Source organism: Talpa europaea (assembly GCF_964194135.1).
Source record: "Talpa europaea genome assembly, chromosome: 14".
NCBI lineage: Eukaryota > Metazoa > Chordata > Mammalia > Eulipotyphla > Talpidae > Talpa > Talpa europaea.
Window position 1 is genome coordinate 5960419 of NC_140082.1, and position 18015 is coordinate 5978433.

The window sequence follows — 18015 nt, forward strand, 5'->3', positions numbered from 1 at the left end:
TCAGCCATTCTGGGCCTCCCCTGTTGGCGCAGCGGTTAAGCGCTGGACTGAGAAGCTGCCCGCAGCCTCTGCAGCACCAGTTCGATCCCTGGTCGCCGGCAAGGGTCCCACATGGTGTGCAGACCTCTCTGCCGCACGCACTGCTCCCATCAGCAGTGTATTTCGGTCCCTCTGTCTGTTCTGCTCCCTGCTCTGGTGAATTCTCTCACCCTCCCGTGCTTCTGACTATACCCAGTGCTTGTATAAAAAAAAAAAAAGTCAGGCATTCCAAGCAATGGGGATTATTCCCCTGATAAATATATAAATCTCAGCAGGCTATACACAGTGAAATTTACAAATTAGATGTAAACTTTAAAATTAATCATTCTATAATCAGTTCATATTTTGCTCTTGGATTTCTGCCCATTTTTTTTTTTTAAAGATTTATTTATTTATGCATACAAGAGCTGGGGCACAGGTCAGAGGTGTAGGGGGGTGAGAGGATTCACCAGAGACAGAGTAGGGAACAGAGCAGGCAGACTGACCGAAGTACGCTGCTGACGGCAGCAGCGGGTGAGTCAGGAGAGGTCTGCTGTGTCATGTGGGTTGCTCCCTGGCTGGCGGGGTATCAAAATTGTGCTGCAGAGGCTGTGGACAGCTTCATAGATCGCGTCTTAACCCTTTGTGCCATCAGGGAGGCCCTCTGCCCATTTTCTGAAGAAATAACATCAATCTGATGCAGAGGAACCACTTGAAGCTGACCTATCAGAACCAAATAAAACATACCATCAGGCCACAAAAGAACATCAAATTTACCCAAATAAAACATTTAAAGAACTTAAATTTTTATTTTTTTTTAAGGATTTTAAAGATTTTTTTCTTTAAGACTTATTTATTTATTTTGTATAAGCACTGGGTACAGTCATAAGTGCGGGAGGGTGAGAGGATTCACCAGAGCCAGAGCAGGGAGCAGAACAGGCAGACTGACGAAACACACTGCTGAGGGGAGCAGCGGGCGCGGCAGGAGAGGTCTGCGCGCCATGTGGGACCCTCGCCGGCGGCCGTGGATTGAACCGGCACTGCGGAGGCTGCGGACAGCTTCGCAGCCCAGTGCTCAACCGCTGCACCACCAGGAAAGCCCAATAGTTCATTTTTAAAACACACAAAGATACCTGATCTCCCCAGACAAATACATAGATTCAGTTCTATATACATGAGTATAGCACAGCACAGCACACCACCCACCTATGCCCACCCACCCACACACTGCAATTAAGTCACATTAAAGAGACCTTCACCAATAATAGCAAATCTTACAGCCCAGGAAGTTTGGAGATTTACCTGTTGCATCTTCTTGTATTCACCCACTCTGGCATAGGCCATGAAGAGATGAGAGTGATACTCCTCACTATTGGGAACTTTCTTCACAGCTGCCTCATAAAGTTTTGTAACTAATTCCGCTAAGATAAAGAGAAATAGGATTTTCTTTAATTATTGATATATAATTTGGACCTCAAGAGCATTTGGGGGTGGGGGGATGGGAGAATCTGGTATCTCCATCACTAAAGAAGGTACTTGCTCTGCCTCATCTGATCACTGATCACTACTCCTCCTGGTTCAGATGAAGCATAATTTGGGTAAGGCCTCCCCATCAGGTTCACAATATACAAGACCCTAACTCCAACCCCTAACACTTTGAGCTCTAACCACATCAAACTACTTGTACTTCCACTAGTGTCCATGCCTTCACCTAGTTCCCTCTGCCTAGATGCTCCTTTCTTCTCTTTCTATGCAGTGACCATCCTCTAAGACCCAGTTCAAATGTAATACTCTCTGCAAGACTTTCCCTGAACACCATCTCGGCTCCTCCACTGCAGTGTGGTCATTACTTCGCTCTGCCATCTTTAATATTTTATATACCCCTCATAGTATTTATTAATACACAGTGCAATACACTATCTATTGCCCTAGTTCCCCTTACAGACTAACATGAAGGCAAAAAGAACATCTTTTATCTTTGACTCTGATGCAGTATTATTGAGAAACGTTCAACTAATATTTGTGGGACAGATAAATGAATTTTCTTCAAAACACTGGAGAAGAATCTATATCCCTAAGTCAACATAATCCTTAAATAAGCAGATATAATACTTCAACCCTTAAGTTTTATTATAATAAAGAACAAAATTGAACTATAACATTTTTGGCCTACTATACTGGCAAATTTTTATTTCTTTTTTTCCGGTTTTATTGAAGAATAATTGGCATATAACAATTGTATATTTTAATATATACAATATGATGGTTTGATCTTAAAGTCTAAGAATACCAAGTGTGTTGACAAGAATGTGAAGCAATCAGAACTCTTGCATATTACTAGTGAAGTAGTAAATTTAGAGAACAAGTTGACATTGTCTTTATCTTTAAGTTGAATATACATATACCCTCCAACCTGGCATCTCCACTCCTAGATAGAGTGTAGTCACCACTTTTGTGGAAAATGAATGAATCACTTGGATATTGGATGAAAAATGTAAGTCACAAGTCTTTCACAGCATGAACCCATCTACATTAAGTTCAAAATTAAGTAAAACTAGTAATGTGTTACTCAGAAAAACCAATGTGGTAAGATTGAAAGAAATCCAAGAGAATAAAAAAATAATCAAAATAGCAAGGACTTCTTGGGAGGTGAAAGGGGAAATAAGATTAATATGAAAAACACAGGAAGCCTTCATATTGCTGATTATTTCTAAAGTTGGTGGTAGGTTCATGAATGCTCATTATCCCACATCAAGTAAAATATATTCTTTCATAATATCTTATGACTACAGTATGCATGTATTATTTTAAAATGAAATATTTAAGAAGTCAACAATGAAAACCTGGAAGACAACTGATTTACAGGTGAATGACGGACTATCTAAATATGCTTATAAATAACCTGGCAGGGGGAGGGACATAGGTAAAGTTAGCCAATGGTCAATAAATTGCTGAAGGTATGTAATGGGTAAAGTGGGTTTTATTACACTATTCTCTGTTTTTGTCTATGGCTAAGGATGGTAATTCTTTCATTTAGCACATCAAAATGTCACAAATGAAACTCAAGTCATCATTCCAGTTCCAGGGTCCTACTACATGTATCCTTTTTGTCTACAGTCTTCTCACACCAACAGTTTAGCCACTTGCCATTCACTCAAATCATGAGTGATAGGTAAGTCAGACAAAAATATCCAAAACTTAAAAGTTCAGCTTTAAAACAATGAAAAGAAAGAAACATACGTCGATGCATCTCTCTGTAAAGAATAGTCAGTGCCTGTAGCGAGTTGTCATCTGTGGGTTCAAGGGCTGCCACCTCCTGTGCCAAGGTGAAGGCCTCCTCTTGCTTTCCAGTTCTCTGTAAACCAATTGCCTTTAAGACCTGAGAGAAAGGAAAGTCAGATCAGCTTTATTTTTTTTTAATTTTTTTAAAGATTTATTTTTATTTATACAAGAACTGGGGTATAGGCCAGAGGCGTGGGAGGTGAGAGGATTCACCAGAGACAGAGTAGGGAGCAGAACAGGCAGACAGACCGAAGACACTGCTAAGGGTAGCAGCAGGTGAGGCGGGAGAGGTCTGCCGCGCCATGTGGGTATCTCCCTGGCTGGCTGGGAATCGAACCTGCGCTATAGAGGCTGTAGACAGCTTCACAGCACTGCGCTAAACCTTCTGTGCCACCGGGGAGGCCCGCCAGATCAGTTTTAAAAGGAGAGAAAAGGAAATAGGAACCAAAGGAAGCTAATTCTAAAAGTACAAGCTGAAAGGTATGTCTAGGTTGCTGAGCAACTGTTTTATTAAAAAAAAAATCAATAAATCAAGGTCTTTCCTATTTCAGTCATATTACTGCACAACTCTGCTTAAAAGAACTCTATAAAAATGAAACAATTAAGCTAGATAAGCTATTTACAGCATCTAAGTGGCCAGGAAAACAAATGGCTTAAAAATTCTCTGGAAAAACATAGTCTCTAAAAAGATTAATTAAACACCTTTTTTCTTTAAGGATTATAATACATAATCCACCAAATAAATGTAACCAAATGACAAAGGGGCAAATAAACTAACCTTAGCACAATGAAGATCCTTATGTTTCTTCAACAATTTATCCGCTTGCTGAATTGCCATTTTATTATTACCATTGTCGAGATAATCTATAAAAAAAAAACAATCTATGAAAACAGGAAATGCACAGGCTGGTACCAGATAATAAAGTATCATAAAATGTCTCAATTCAGTATTAATAATATCACGGACCTGATTTTGACTCTAAATGTCTGAGATGGTCCATAGTACAATCTTACATTCCTATAGTATATGTAAGTATACATACTATATATATATATATATACACACACACACACACACACACTGTATATAGTATATATGAGAAATATATGTGAGTTACTTCTCACGCAAAAGCAATATAATCCAGTTTTATCTGGACTTAATCAAGAATGAAGACTACATTTTTGGTAGTATTTTTACCTGTGGAAAATAAACAGGTCTAGTCATCCAAAACGTAGCACATAGCAGGCCTCCCTAGTGGCCCAAGGGGTTAAGCCCCACACTATGAAGCAATCCTCAGCCTCTGCAGCACGAGGTCCATCCCTGGCCCTCCAGGAAGCAACCCACATGGCGCAGCAGACCTCTCCTGTCTCTCCCACTGCTCCCCTCTGCCCGTTCTGCTCCCCACTCTATCTCTGGTGAATCCTCTCACCCTCTTGCCCTTCTGGCCTGTACCCTAGTTCTTATATGCATAAATAAATAAATCTTTAAAAAAAAAGTTTTAAAGAGAACAGTGTTTGCTTGTCAAGTCTAAATATAGAACGATGGCTATCCACAGGTCACCTAACATGACAGTCCCAAAACAACACAGGACAGACGAGGTGCAGACGAGACTATGAGCCGAATGCTGGTGAGAACACAGAGCAACAGTAAATCTCACTCACTGCTGGAAGAACACAAACTGGCTCAGCCACTCTAGAAGACAATTTTGTACTTTCTTACAAAACTACACATGCTCTTATACTATGACCCAGCAATTGTGTACCATGGACTCTACCCAAAGTAGGTGAAAACTTACCTCGACACAAAAACCTGTACACAAACGTTATAGCAGCTTTGTTCATAATTGTCAACATGTGGAAGCAACCCAGGTGTCCTTCAACAGCAAATGAATAAACTGTGGTATATTTACACAATGAAATATTCAGTGATAAAAAGAAATAAGCTATCAAACCTCAAAAAATGAACCTTAAATGCATATTGCTAAGTAAAAGAAGTTAATCTGACAAGGCTACACACCGCATGATTCCAACCATAAGACATTATGGAAGAGACAAAATAGAGAGTGAAACAATCGATGGTTGCCAGGGGCCCAGGGAGAGGTAAATGGGTGGAACACAGGGGACTTTCAGGCAGTGACACTAACCTGCACAATAACATAATGATGGTCACATGTCATGTATGTCCAACTCAGAGAAATGATTAACCAAAACATGAACCCAAATGTAAACTAAACGATGGGCTTTAGTGAACACTGACCTCATGTTGGCTCAGCCACTAAAAACATGCCGCGCTAACATAAGGTATTAAGCAGCAGAGGAAATGGGGAGAAAGGATGGAAATGTGGGGATAGACAGAACTCTCTGTACTTTCCTCTCATTTTTTTATAAACCTAACTTCACCCTAAAAAATAGTCTACTAATTTTTTAAATGTCTAATAAAAGCAATAATTCATTCCCAAAAAAGAAAAATGGGAAGTGTTATAAATGAGAAACAGGGAAGTAGCTGTCAACTCTAAATATAGAAAAGGTGACTGGACACAAGCCAGCTCACAATCTACTATCACTTCTGGTTCCTCTTTGCTCATCAAAGTCCCATATCAGCACATGACAGAGAAGGCAGAGATAATTCAAAATAATCTGTGGCTCTGGGAGTCGCAAATGCCAGAAATAAACTATCAATTTTTCTCCAGTGACTATTACAACTTTAAACCAACAACCACATGAACATGAGTCCCATCTCTTCATTTTTTTTCAATGCACTTAGTAGTGATAAGCACCAATCATGCTAGGTAAAAAGCTTAAGAAGCTTAAGCTGGAGAGAATCACAATCTAAAAAGGAAGGTCAAAGACCTCAGGTGACGATCCTGGAGAATGACAAAAACCTAAAAGCATACTATCTTGGCCTGAATATTCAAATATCTAATACAGCTGTTTTTAAAACCTTGGCTCAGTCAGTGGGCTATCATCATTTGTCTTTACAGGATATCTGACATATAGATCAGTTCACTAAATGACATTTCTCTTCCTAATGAATTGATGTTGACCTCAATCTACATCAGTTCTAAGTTACTTCTTGACTCAGTCCTTAAGATTCCAGGTTCAAGGCCTCCCTGGTGGCGCAGGGGTTAAAGTCCCAGTGCTATCGAGCTATTGCCATCCACTGCGGCCTGAGTTCGATCCCCACATGGCACAGCAAACCTCTCCTGTCTCACCTGCTGCTCCCCTGGGCAATGTATTTCAGTAGATTCACCTGTTCTGCTCCCTACTCTGTCTCTGGTGAATCCTCTCTCTGCCCCCCACCTCTGCCCTACACCCCAGTTCTTGTATGCATAAATAAAAGCATTAAAAAAAAAAAAAAAAAAGATTCCAGGTTCATAGAACACATCTTGACATCTTCTCAAAGAGTAGACATCTTTGAAGAGACCCAGACTCTGAGGATCTGCCTATAATGGATCACACCAGACAGAGGTCAGGATTGTAGGATACTTAACTCTTTGCTGTGTAGAAGACAAGGCAGATACACTGTTCCTACCTGCTTCTACCCTCTTCAGTGGGGATGCTTTCCAACGCCTCTGCTGAAGGGGTAGGATTGGATGACATGTCTAGACCATGTAATTGCAATCCAATGGGGTGGACATTTGACTCAAGGTAAGTCGGGTTTCCTCCTGGTAATATCTATAATGCTGAAAGGTATAGAGTCGAAAGCTACAGGGAACCTCATTTGGAAGGCAATACATATTTTGAGTCTGAGGTTACCAGTGGCAGTTCCAGAGTTTCCGTTTTGAAGGAAGCTTTGGGGATGCAAGCTGGCTGATGGGGAAGTAAAGGAGTTATCACTTGACTTTTTATTCAGATAGCCTATACATAAGAATGAAAACTGTCAATTCTCTATCAAAAACTATGGGAAGAAGCAGGGCTGACTGACCTGAGGCGAGAAGCTAATGACCTCTCCCTCCTCTAGTATTGCTTAGTGTTACAAAACAAGTTTGGGGCCTGGGTAAACTGACGAGTAATCAGAAAAGAACAGTCTGAAGAATCAAGCAGAGATTACGGAGCAAAGCAGAGATGAGTACCTGAGGAAGAAGCTTCCAATCCTAAGAGCCTTCCTGTTTCTACAAGGCCCTGGGACACTGCATTCCTGCCTGCCCTGGGCTACCACAGGTGTTTGCAGCAACCCCACCAACGTGAGCTCGTGTCTACAGGTTTCTGCTCCTTGTGCCCAAGAGTGTTGTAACTAAGGCAGTCCACCACATTCAGCCCACTGTCAGGCTCCTCCTTCGGGGATGCCCAGGTGACTGCTGATTGATAATTGAGTCTTTTGGGAACAATTTATTTTCATTTTACATTACTGACTATGGAATGAAAGTTATGGAATCCCTGGAGAAAACAGGCCAATTAAATATCGATATCCTAGGCCTGTCTTTTTTAGTCAGTCTTTATAAAACTACTTGAGGGTGGTCATGGCTTGGCCCTGAGGACTGTGTTGTAACAATGGGAGCAAGACGAAATCACCCAGGCCAAAGTGGGCCGCAGAAACAATTAGAAATGGTGCACAACAAGGTATGTGAAACGCAGTAAGATATGTCTTCAAAGCATGGGTATCACTTTAATGCTAATATTTTTAGATGGTCCTTGGCAGACAGCACTAATAACACAGTGCGAAAGTGATCTCTTTTCTAAATTTTCCTTTAATTAAGGAGATGGTTTCAGTTTAGTATTAGCCTGGGTTTCATTAATACTTGGTCATGTCTTTTTTAATAGGAAGAAACAGGTCTCCAACTAAGTTTCACAAGTATCAGAATCTAGTAAGACTTCTATAATTGCTTCATTTTCCACTGCATTATTTTTATGCCCCCCCCCCCGCAGCCCCCAACTACCCCCACAATGGGAAGTGAGAAGTTTTGCATTAGTTTAAAAGTCAATTGAGGGCCTCCCTGGTGGCGCAGCGGTTGAGCGCTGGGTTGCGAAGCTGCCCGCGGCCTCTGCGGCGCCGGTTCGATCCCCGGCTGCTCCCCGGCCACAGGAGGAGGGTCCCACATGGTGCGCAGACCTCTCCTGCCGCCCGCTGCTCCCCTCAGCAGTGTACTTCGGTCCTTCTGCCTGCTCTGCTCTCCACTCTGGCTCTGGTGAATTCTCTCACCCTCCCTTCTGACTGTACCCAGTGCTTTGCATAAATAAATAAATCTTTTTTTTAAATAAATAAATAAAAGTCAATTGAGGACCTCTATGGTGGTGCAGGAATTAAAGTTTCAGCGCTATCAAGCTATCGCCAGCAACTGGCCAGCAACTGCGGCCTGAGTTTGCACCCCACCCCGTACCCCCCGCCACCAGTGAGCTCACCCACATATGGGGCAAGCAGCAGATCTCTCCTGTCTCGTTGCTGTTCTCCTTAGTAGTGTATCTCAGTAAATCTGGCTGTTCTGCTCCCCACTCTGTCTCTGGTGAATCCACCACACACACCTCTGGCCTACACCCAGTTCTTATGTGCATAAACAAAAGTAAATCTTCAAATAAAAGTCACTTGAGAGAAAGATATTAATAACGGTACAGACAATACTACAGTAGAGCTAAAATCATCAGATTGTGTAAAAGAATGAGAGAAATTTGGGAAACATTGGGTTTAATCATTGACAAGAGACTATCAAAATCTGCTGAATAAGTGACCGAGCCACCCTCCTGGTGACACTTCTGAGAGAAGCTCCTCTTCCACGCAGCTGCAGACAGCAGTGGGCCCTGGCACAGAGGGACCTACTGTCCACTTGCCCTGTGGAAAAGGCCCTAGGGAGGAATCTGCCCAATAATACTGAGGGAAACTGACAGTCGGGAAGGGAGCAGTAGTGCAAATAAAAAGGAAGGCCTTTAAGTATGTTCTTGCAGCTGCCGTGAAAGTCTCTAGAGTCTGAAATCACAGCCTGTGCAGCTTCTACTTCCTATAAGAGCTTCAGATACTATTAAAAGATATCACTGCAATTTAGAAAACAAAACTAAATACGAAATAGCTCCACCTTTCAATTACAGTCCTCTGCTTAAAAATTTTAAATGTTCAAGAACAGGAAACTTGCTTTTACCAAGAATACAAACTGCAGGGGAAACATTCTTTCAGTGAACAAGACTGCTAACTACCTACTGCGTGTAAGACTGGGAGTAAGAGGAGTATTCATTTTAAAATGAATGTTGCATAACTAAAGGCTCATACCTACACTGGCACTCTTACACTGTTCCCCCACGGTATTAAGAATTATCTTTTTAAAATGCAAGCTTGATCGTCCCACTCCCCTGATAAAATCTCTTCTGGGCTTCATGGTGTCTTCTAAAAACTGAAAAATCATTAAAATGGTTTACAAGGCTCTGAGGCCCTCAACACCTATAGCCTCATCTCTGCCATCGATCTCTACATTCCAACTACATAGGCCTTTTCTTAGGTCTTCGAGTAGAACAAGCCCCCCCCCTTTTTTTTAAGATTGATTTATTTATTTATATAAGCACTGGGTACAGTCAGAAGCGCGGGAGGGTGAGAGAATTCACCAGAGCCAGAGCGGGGAGCAGAACAGGCAGACTGACGAAGTACATTGCTGAGGGGAGCAGCGGGTGGCAGGAGAGGTCTGCGCGCCATGCGGGACCCTCGCGGCAGCCCTCGTTGCGGGCAGCCTAGCAACCCAGTGCTCAACTGCTGTGCTACCTGGGAGGCCCAAACAAGCCCCTTTAACATATTCTCTCGCCATCACTCTCTCCATCTCATGGCCCGACTAACTACCACCTTCTTTCATGTCCAGAGTAAAACGTCACTTCCACAGGGAAACTTTTCTTGACTTGTCCCCAACAACTGATGCCCATATTGTGTGATCTCAGGGCAACCTGTATTTTTGCCTTCAAAGCTCTTAACACAAATGTAATGATTCTGTGTAACATTATAAAAGTCTGTCGAGACCACAAACTCCTTGGAAACAGAACATCTGTTGTTGAGTATTCACTCATTCCCTACGACTACACTGTGCCTAGCACATATTAGGCCCCCAATAAATAAACTTAATAAAGAAATACAAAAATTGTACAAAACTCTATAGGGAAAATAGGCTTCTAGAAACTGTGTAGTCTATCAGAGAAATAAGAGCCACACACCTAGAAACTGACCACAACAGTCTCAACGAATTGCTAGTGATGACTTCCCACAAATAAGTTAGATTTTTCACGAACTCTTGAACTGATTTTTTATATAACAAAAGTAATGTAAGTCATGGTGGGGGAGGGTGCCCTAACAGCTCATCTGGGCATAACATGAAAGATCTTACTTAGTCTTGTCGCTGTCCTTTGTTCCCCCTGCTCTGGGTACTTTGTGTTCTCTCAGGGCTTTTCTGGGCATTAATATTTTTTTCAAATGGGAGCCTCCCTGGTGGTGCAAGGGGTTAAGACGCAACCTATGAAGCTGTCCACAGCCACGGCAGCACAAGTTCCATCCTGGGCCAGGGAGCTACCCACATGGTGCAGCGGACCTCTCCTGTCTCGCCTGCTGCTCCCCTCAGCAGTGTATTTCTTTTTTTTTTTTAAAGATTAATTTTTATTTATTTATTTGTTTGTTTGTTTGTTTGTTTATTTATACATACATACATACATACATACATACATACATACATACATACATACAAGCACTGGGTACAGTCAGAAGCGCGGGAGGGTGAGAGAATTCACCAGAGCCAGAGCGGGGAGCAGAGCAGGCAGAAGGACCGAAGTACACTGCTGAGGGGAGCAGCGGGCGGCAGGAGAGGTCTGCGCGCCATGTGGGACCCTCCTCCGATGGCCGGGGAGCAGCCGGGGATCGAACCGGCGCCGCAGAGGCCGCGGGCAGCTTCGCAACCCAGCGCTCAACCGCTGCGCCAGCGGGGAGGCCCAGCAGTATATTTCAGTGGAGACGCCTGTTCTGCTCCCCGCTCTGGTGAATCCTCTCACACACACCCATCCACACACACCTCTGTCCTGTACCGCAGATCTTGTACACATAAATAAATAAAATAAATCTTTAGAAATAAATTTTTTCTTTTAAGAATTTTAAATGTTTAACTTTTAAAGTCTAGTCAGAGTTTTTTAAATGGTGAAAATTTCAGAAAAGAAAATAATTTGTGCCAGGTGACTTTTCTATAAAAAGACAAGACTGTCTTCACTCATCATGACACCCTGCCAGCCCTGGGGACAGGACAAGACCTGCAGAGCTAACACTGCCCAACAGTGTGGGACTCAGAATAAATACCACATCTGATTGATGACAAGAGTTTTTGCTAATGAACTACACAGGAATAATTACCTGGAGTTTGGACAGGCACCAAAGGGAAATGTCCTAACTCACCAAAGAAGTGATTATCATTCAGGAAACACAGCTAGGAAATGTGTTATGCCTGATTCAGACCAGAGCAGGCCTGCAAGTCAGTAAAACAGAACAGAAGATCTCAAGTCAGAAAAGTGTGTGTGTGTGTGTGTGTGTGTGTGTGCGTATATTCATATGTACTTGTGTATTCTAAAGACTATGGGACATTTTTTCTTTGAAACATCTCTTTCCATTCTGAAATTGCTGACCTAAAGGTACTGCAATTCCTATATTCTATACAAATTTATTTAGTGCCATACATGATCATTACTTCCACCTGTCCCGTCCCCCTAACCACTGAAAACAATTAAAAATTATTAATAATCGTAGAAGAAAGCACTGCTGCTCACCAAGTCACATGAGAGTACAAAATTTGTTAAGAACCACATAGCAGGCCTCCCTGGTGGGGCAAGGGATTAAGCACTGCACTATGAAGCAATCCGCGCCAGGGAGCAACCCACAGGGCGCAGCAGACCTCTCCTGTCTCGCCCGCTGCTCCCCTCAGCAGTGTACTTCGGTCAATCTGCCTGTTCTGTTCCCCACTATCTCTGGTGAATCCTCTCATCCCCCGCATCTCTGTTCTGCACCCCAGCTCTTGTATGCATAAATAAATAAATCTTTTAAAAAAAAAAAAACCACATAGCACAAGAGAATAACTTTAGCAAAGGGAGAATAATAAAGTAGGTGTTCAACTAAGGTCACAGATGGTTTTCAAAAACCAAAAGGGCAATACCCAACTTAGCAATTTATGAATAAGGAGAGGCACTCTGACAATCTTTCTTTAAAAAAAAAATAAATATTTATTTATTTTTATACAAGAGCTGGGGTACAGGTCAGAGGCACGGGAGGGTGAGAGGATTCACCAGAGACAGAGCGGGGAGCAGAACAGGCAGACTGACTGAAATACACTGCTGAGGGGAGCAGCAGGCAAGACAGGAGAGGTCTGTCGGGCCATGTGGGAATCTCTCTGGCCGGCCGGGAATTGAACCCGCGCTGCAGAGGCTGCGAACAGCTCCACAGTGTAACGCTCAACCCGCTGCGCCACCAGGGAGGCCCACTCTGAAGATCTTTCAACTAATCTAACTGCTGCACAAAAAAGCTGTTCCAAACATGGACACCAAAAATAGAATTTCAAGCCACCCCACCTGAACCCACCACAATTTCACAATCACTCAGTCCACTCCTACCCTCAACAAGTCAGCAAGAGTTGAGGTCACCGGCAAGGTTTCCAACAGTTGTAAAATCCCAAAACTTTGGCAGAACAAGTAACTCTGTACAAATAAAGTGATGCTGCTGAATCTGAAACTCGGAAAAGGGCTCAGCTCGCCAGACAGAAGGCCTGTGTTCAAATCTCAGCTCTACGACTAACTGGCTTCAACTCTAAGCAAGTTAGCTCTGGCCTGCAGTTCACTCTGATCATACTGTCGCCTACCGAAAGGATAACTGTCATTGAGCTTTTGGCCGGTTTGACTGGGTGGCAAGTCCCACCATGCATGAGCTTGTTCCTCTGCTAAGGAATGTGTGAATTCAAGGAACAATAGTGGTTGGTACTACTGTATTTAAACAACAAAAGCAGGGGTGTACCACTCTGGAGGTCGAAAGTACTTAAGAACAGTCTGTACCATTTCTTTTCCTATTCCTACCAGTGTTTATTCTAATCACCTTGGAATCCCTACAGAAAGCCTCTTCTAATCCTCTTCCCATGTAACCATAACAAAAGCGACATAATTCTGGTTTTAGTTTTGAGAATATGACATGTCATGTGAGGTTAATATATCCTGATGTTTAGTAATACGAAAGGCCAAGTTTTTTCTCATTGGATAGTTCAAAATGCTATTAATTCTAAATGATTTATGGGACACCAAAGGCATTTTCTTTGGTTAAGAACAATTTTAGAAATCTAATTATTGTAAGGAATACTGAATCTTTTTTAATTAATAGAAAACATGTTTGCAGGCAGCTTCTGCATAGAGCCATATAACAAGCCACAAATTGCGAACCCTGGTTTCAGTTCTTACCCTCCATCACTCTTGTGTGTTTTATCCCTGCCCTCTGAAAACATGTACTGGAGGGCATGAGAGTTTGCAGCCCTAGGGAAGTGGAAATCAGAGTCCTAGCTCTGCCACTCACCCCCCTGTGAGGCTCTGGCAAGTCAGGTGGAAGTGAGGTGGTTTCTACCATAAATGGTGAAGAGGGTGAGTTTGTACTGTTCACAGGTTCAAAACCTAGTTCCAGCAAATGTTACTGTGCCTTCTTAGACAAATCAAACAAAAATAAAGACCCGGTTTCCTCATCTGTAGGGAACAAAAAGAGAGAACTGGGAGGAAAAAATACCCACTCCTGAGAATGTGTGAAGCTTAAATAAAATAACCCACACAAAAGGCCAAGGACAGTAAATGACATCATTAGCTCTTCAGACAAAGTAGCTATTACTACTACTGCCCACCTCACAGGGTTGTGGCTAGAATGGAATGAGATGTAAGAGTAAATAAAGCATAAAACAAATTACAAAATAAAAACAGGACTAATTGTGCCAGAAACAAAAAGTTGCCCCGACCCCTTAAAAAGTGTAATTATACCAGCCACGTGGAGAAGCCTCCACTTACTAATATCCACACCATATATATATATGTACACACACACACACACACAAAACACTAGGTCTAATTTTGCAAAACCACTGACCTTGAAGTCTTCTTCACCATTAACAGAGGTAGACCAAGAACACACACTCATCTAAGAGGAAAGGAAATACAAAAGGACCCACTGTCCCATTACAGAAAGTCTCGTTACTCAAAAGGTGTTTCTTCCTGACTGAAATCTGTGATTTTTCACAACCGGGGGGGGGGACAGGATGACATCAAGGTCTTAAAGCCTGCGGGCTGAGGTAATCGCTATGGAGGGGGATCCACGGGGCACACGAGGGACAGCTGCGGAGGAAACCAGGGAGGCTGCATAAAGGAAAAGGCTGCAGCAACCCCGCACACCTCTCTGCCACCGGCAATCACAGTCCTCACACCGCTATTTTGGGCCCAAGACCCTTCCCTCCCCAGCCTCCCACGTGTGCCCGGAGCAGCTGTTTCTCCAGCTAAGAGCTCGGGATCCGAAGCCGCGAATCCCGGCCTGCTTCTGCCTCGATCTGGGTGACCTTGCGTCAGCCCCTTCCCCTCTCTGGACCTGCTTCTCCATGTGCACCGAACACAGCCAGTCAGACAAGCCCCCACGTCCCGTCCAGTAAGTAAAAAGTCGTCAGGAGGCGATTTCCCCTCAAGCAGGGAGTCCCACCCCCACGCCGGGGCCACATTCCACCCGCGGCGCGATGCGGGTGCCCCTCGGTGCGGCCGAAAGAAGGCGGCCCGCGAGCAGCGCAGGCTTCCGCAAGAGTTGGTGTCTCGAGGGGCCTGCCTGTCGCAACCACTGTGCGGACCCGCCGCTGCCCCGCCCGCGCCGCCGCCCGCTCCGGGCTCAGGAAGGCCGGGCCTGCGCCTACGCGAGGCCCCCGGCTGAGGCCTAGAGGCCGCGCGGCCCGCCCCCCGCGCCCGCCAGCCCGGCGCCCGGCCCCTCAGAGCCCCTCCCGGCCCTCTGCCCCGGCCTCGGCAGCCCTCGGCGCGTCGGGTCGGCCGCGGGGTTGGCCCCACACACTCACCGTAAATGGGCCGGAGGCGCCTGTCGTTAGGGTCCTGCACATGGCCCCGCGTCGCCATGATGACAAGCGCAGAACCGCAGTGCGCACGCGCGGGGCCGGCCCCGGGGAAGGGGTTGTTAAAGGGCCAGCACCGATCTCGCTCGTCTATCGCGATAGTCGCGCGACGGCCTCGAACGCGCCTGCGCAGACAGGGAAGCCCACCCCGCCCCCCCCCCCCACCCTAGCGGCCGCCTCTTCAATGGGAACTTCCCCGGCCCTGTGCTGAGGGAGGCGGCCTGGCTGGTGGAGGCGGCCGGCGCTGCTGAGAGCGCTTCTGAGTCACCCGCAGGAAGGGAGGGGAGAAACTTGGTCAAAGTTAGGGCTCGGCTGCTCCCGCCTGGCCTCGTGGCCGCTCGTCGTGCAGGACCCGGCTCTGAGTGTGGAGGGAGTCAGACCTGCCCCGGGAATGACCAGGGGAACTGGGAAAAGGGGACTGACTGGTCGGCAGTAACAGTTTGCCAGCAAGTCCTAGAACCCTTCACCCCTCTCCCAGGACCCAGCCAACTCAGAGTCATACTAGATTAATAGTAAGCAAAGTCAATTTTTTGGTAATTAAATCGCTTATAAAGCTGTGCCCAGACACGTGCAAGCTCTTTAAATTAAATATTAATGAACAGCCATAGCAGTCCTAATAACACCCTGGATGGTAAATATCTTTTTTTTTTTTTTTTAACCCGTGGATTTAGCCATGTAACACTTGTTTTGAGCTCCTGTTAGGTGGCATGCTCTACTTTAGGCACAGAGGCTGTATCAACAAATAAAATAGACAAAGCGTTCCTGGTGCTTCACTTGTGTGGGAGACAAGGAAGTAAAACAGCTCGTATATTAGATGGTGATAAATGCTATTGAGAAAGAACAGGGACAGGGAAGTGGAGGAGGAAAGCACCTTTATGTGGAGTACAGTGGGAGAGGGAGGAGCCAGGCAGGTGACTGAGTCAGAACCTGAGGTCACACCTGTCATTCAAACCCAGGTCTTCCTCTGTTGGGAACAAGAGCCACCCCCTCCACTACTTCCTCATGCCCAGAACAGTGTCCCCAAATATCAGCCTGGCCCAACTGGGGTTGACTCCTGCTGAAATTCTGTTCCTCTCCACTTCTGGGCCCTCTGGGGTCCAAGAAAATGGTTCTTCAACAACGGACATCAGAATCCTTTGGGGGAACCTGAAAAACAAGAGTTTTCCTGGATTCTACCCCCATAGGTTCTGATTCAATCCAGAGATCATTATTTAACAAATACTAAGTAAGGAATATAGATCAAAAGGCTTTAGAACCCACCACAATAGCAAGTTAGCAGTTATTATTAAAATTTTATTCGTTTTTGTTTGTTTTTTTAATTTTACCATTAAAATTTTAAATATATGTACTTGGAAAAAAATCTGTAATGACAATAATAACAATAGTAACAGCATGCATTTATTGCCAGAAACTGTGCTAAGCTCTTTCACATACGTCATCTCACTTCATACTCACAAACTGGTAGAATGAGAATTTTGAAGCATAGAGAAATTATTTGCCCAAAATCACACAGTAATCTGTGGCAAAGTTTAGGGGGCGGAGTGGGAGGGGGAGTCTCACCCCAAAATCCACTGTCTTAGCAACAACACCAAAGTATATGCTACCTTTTAGGAGGGCAGGTATATTCTCTTCTTACTTATATGCACAAGCACTCATTGATTTGTTTACAATGAGCATTGTAAATTTATGTCAAAGCTTTTGATCAAAGTAAAATCCTTTTATTCCAGGAAGACAATCAGCAGACTGCACAAAAGTATAAAATAGAAAGTGCTTCTTAACAGCCCTAAGATCTTAACTGCCTATCATTAGGAACTCATGAAACAAATTATGATACATCATGAAGTGGAAAAAGTCAATCATTAAAATTAATGAAGTAGGGCCTCCCCGGTGGCGCAGTGGTTGAGCACTGGGTTGCGAAGCTGCCCGCAGCCTCTGCGGCGACGGTTGGAGCCCCGGCTGCTCCCCGGCCACCAGAGGAGGGTCCCACATGGCGCGCAGACCTCTCCTGCAGCCCGCTGCTCCCCTCAGCAGTGTACTTTGGTCCTTCTGCCTGCTCTGCTCCCCGCTCTGGCTCTGGTGAATTCTCTCACCCTCCCACGCTTCTGACTGTACCCAGTGCATGTATAAACAAAGCAAACCAACAAACAAACAAATAAATACATAAATAAAACATGTCTCTATTTAAAAAAAATTAATGAAGTAGAACTTCCTTTGCAAACACGGAAAGATGCTCAACTCAGACATACTGAGTTTACAAAGCAGGTTATGGAAGAGTATGTCTAGCATGAAAAAAATGACGTGGAAGATAACTAGCTATTAGCATGGATAGATGTCATCTATATCTAGAGAGTCTAAAAGGACAATCATAAATTTTAAGCTTCCTCACTTCTCAATGATGGAGGTTAAGGACCTATTAATTCTTTTTTAAAAAAAAGATTTATTTATGCACATGCACACAAGAACTGGGGTACAGACCAGAGGGGTGGGAGGTGAGAGGGTTCACCAGAGACAGAGTGGGGAGCAGAACAGACAGACTGACTGAAATACACTGCTGAGGGGAGCAGTGGGTGAGACAGGAGAGGTCTGCTGCCCCATGTGGGTAGCTCCCTGGCTGGCTGGGGATTGAACTTATGCTACAAAGGCTGTGGATAGCTTCACA

The 18015-nt window shown here is 44.3% G+C and overlaps 1 protein-coding gene across 1 annotated transcript in view; it reads right to left on the reverse strand.

Annotated features, from left to right (window-relative positions):
* The window catches only part of NAA25 (N-alpha-acetyltransferase 25, NatB auxiliary subunit), a gene marked incomplete at its 3' end in the record, with an annotated part of 56227 nt that extends 40714 nt beyond the window's left edge, over positions 1 to 15513 (reverse strand). The window contains exons 1-4 of the mRNA XM_084254195.1: positions 15303 to 15513; positions 4079 to 4164; positions 3259 to 3397; positions 1321 to 1439 (exon numbers count right to left, since the gene is read on the reverse strand). Coding sequence (XP_084110321.1) covers positions 1321 to 1439; positions 3259 to 3397; positions 4079 to 4164; positions 15303 to 15360 — 402 coding nt within the window. The 5' untranslated portion in view covers positions 15361 to 15513. The remainder of the gene's footprint in view (positions 1 to 1320; positions 1440 to 3258; positions 3398 to 4078; positions 4165 to 15302) is intronic.
* Positions 15514 to 18015: the final 2502 nt, after the last annotated feature.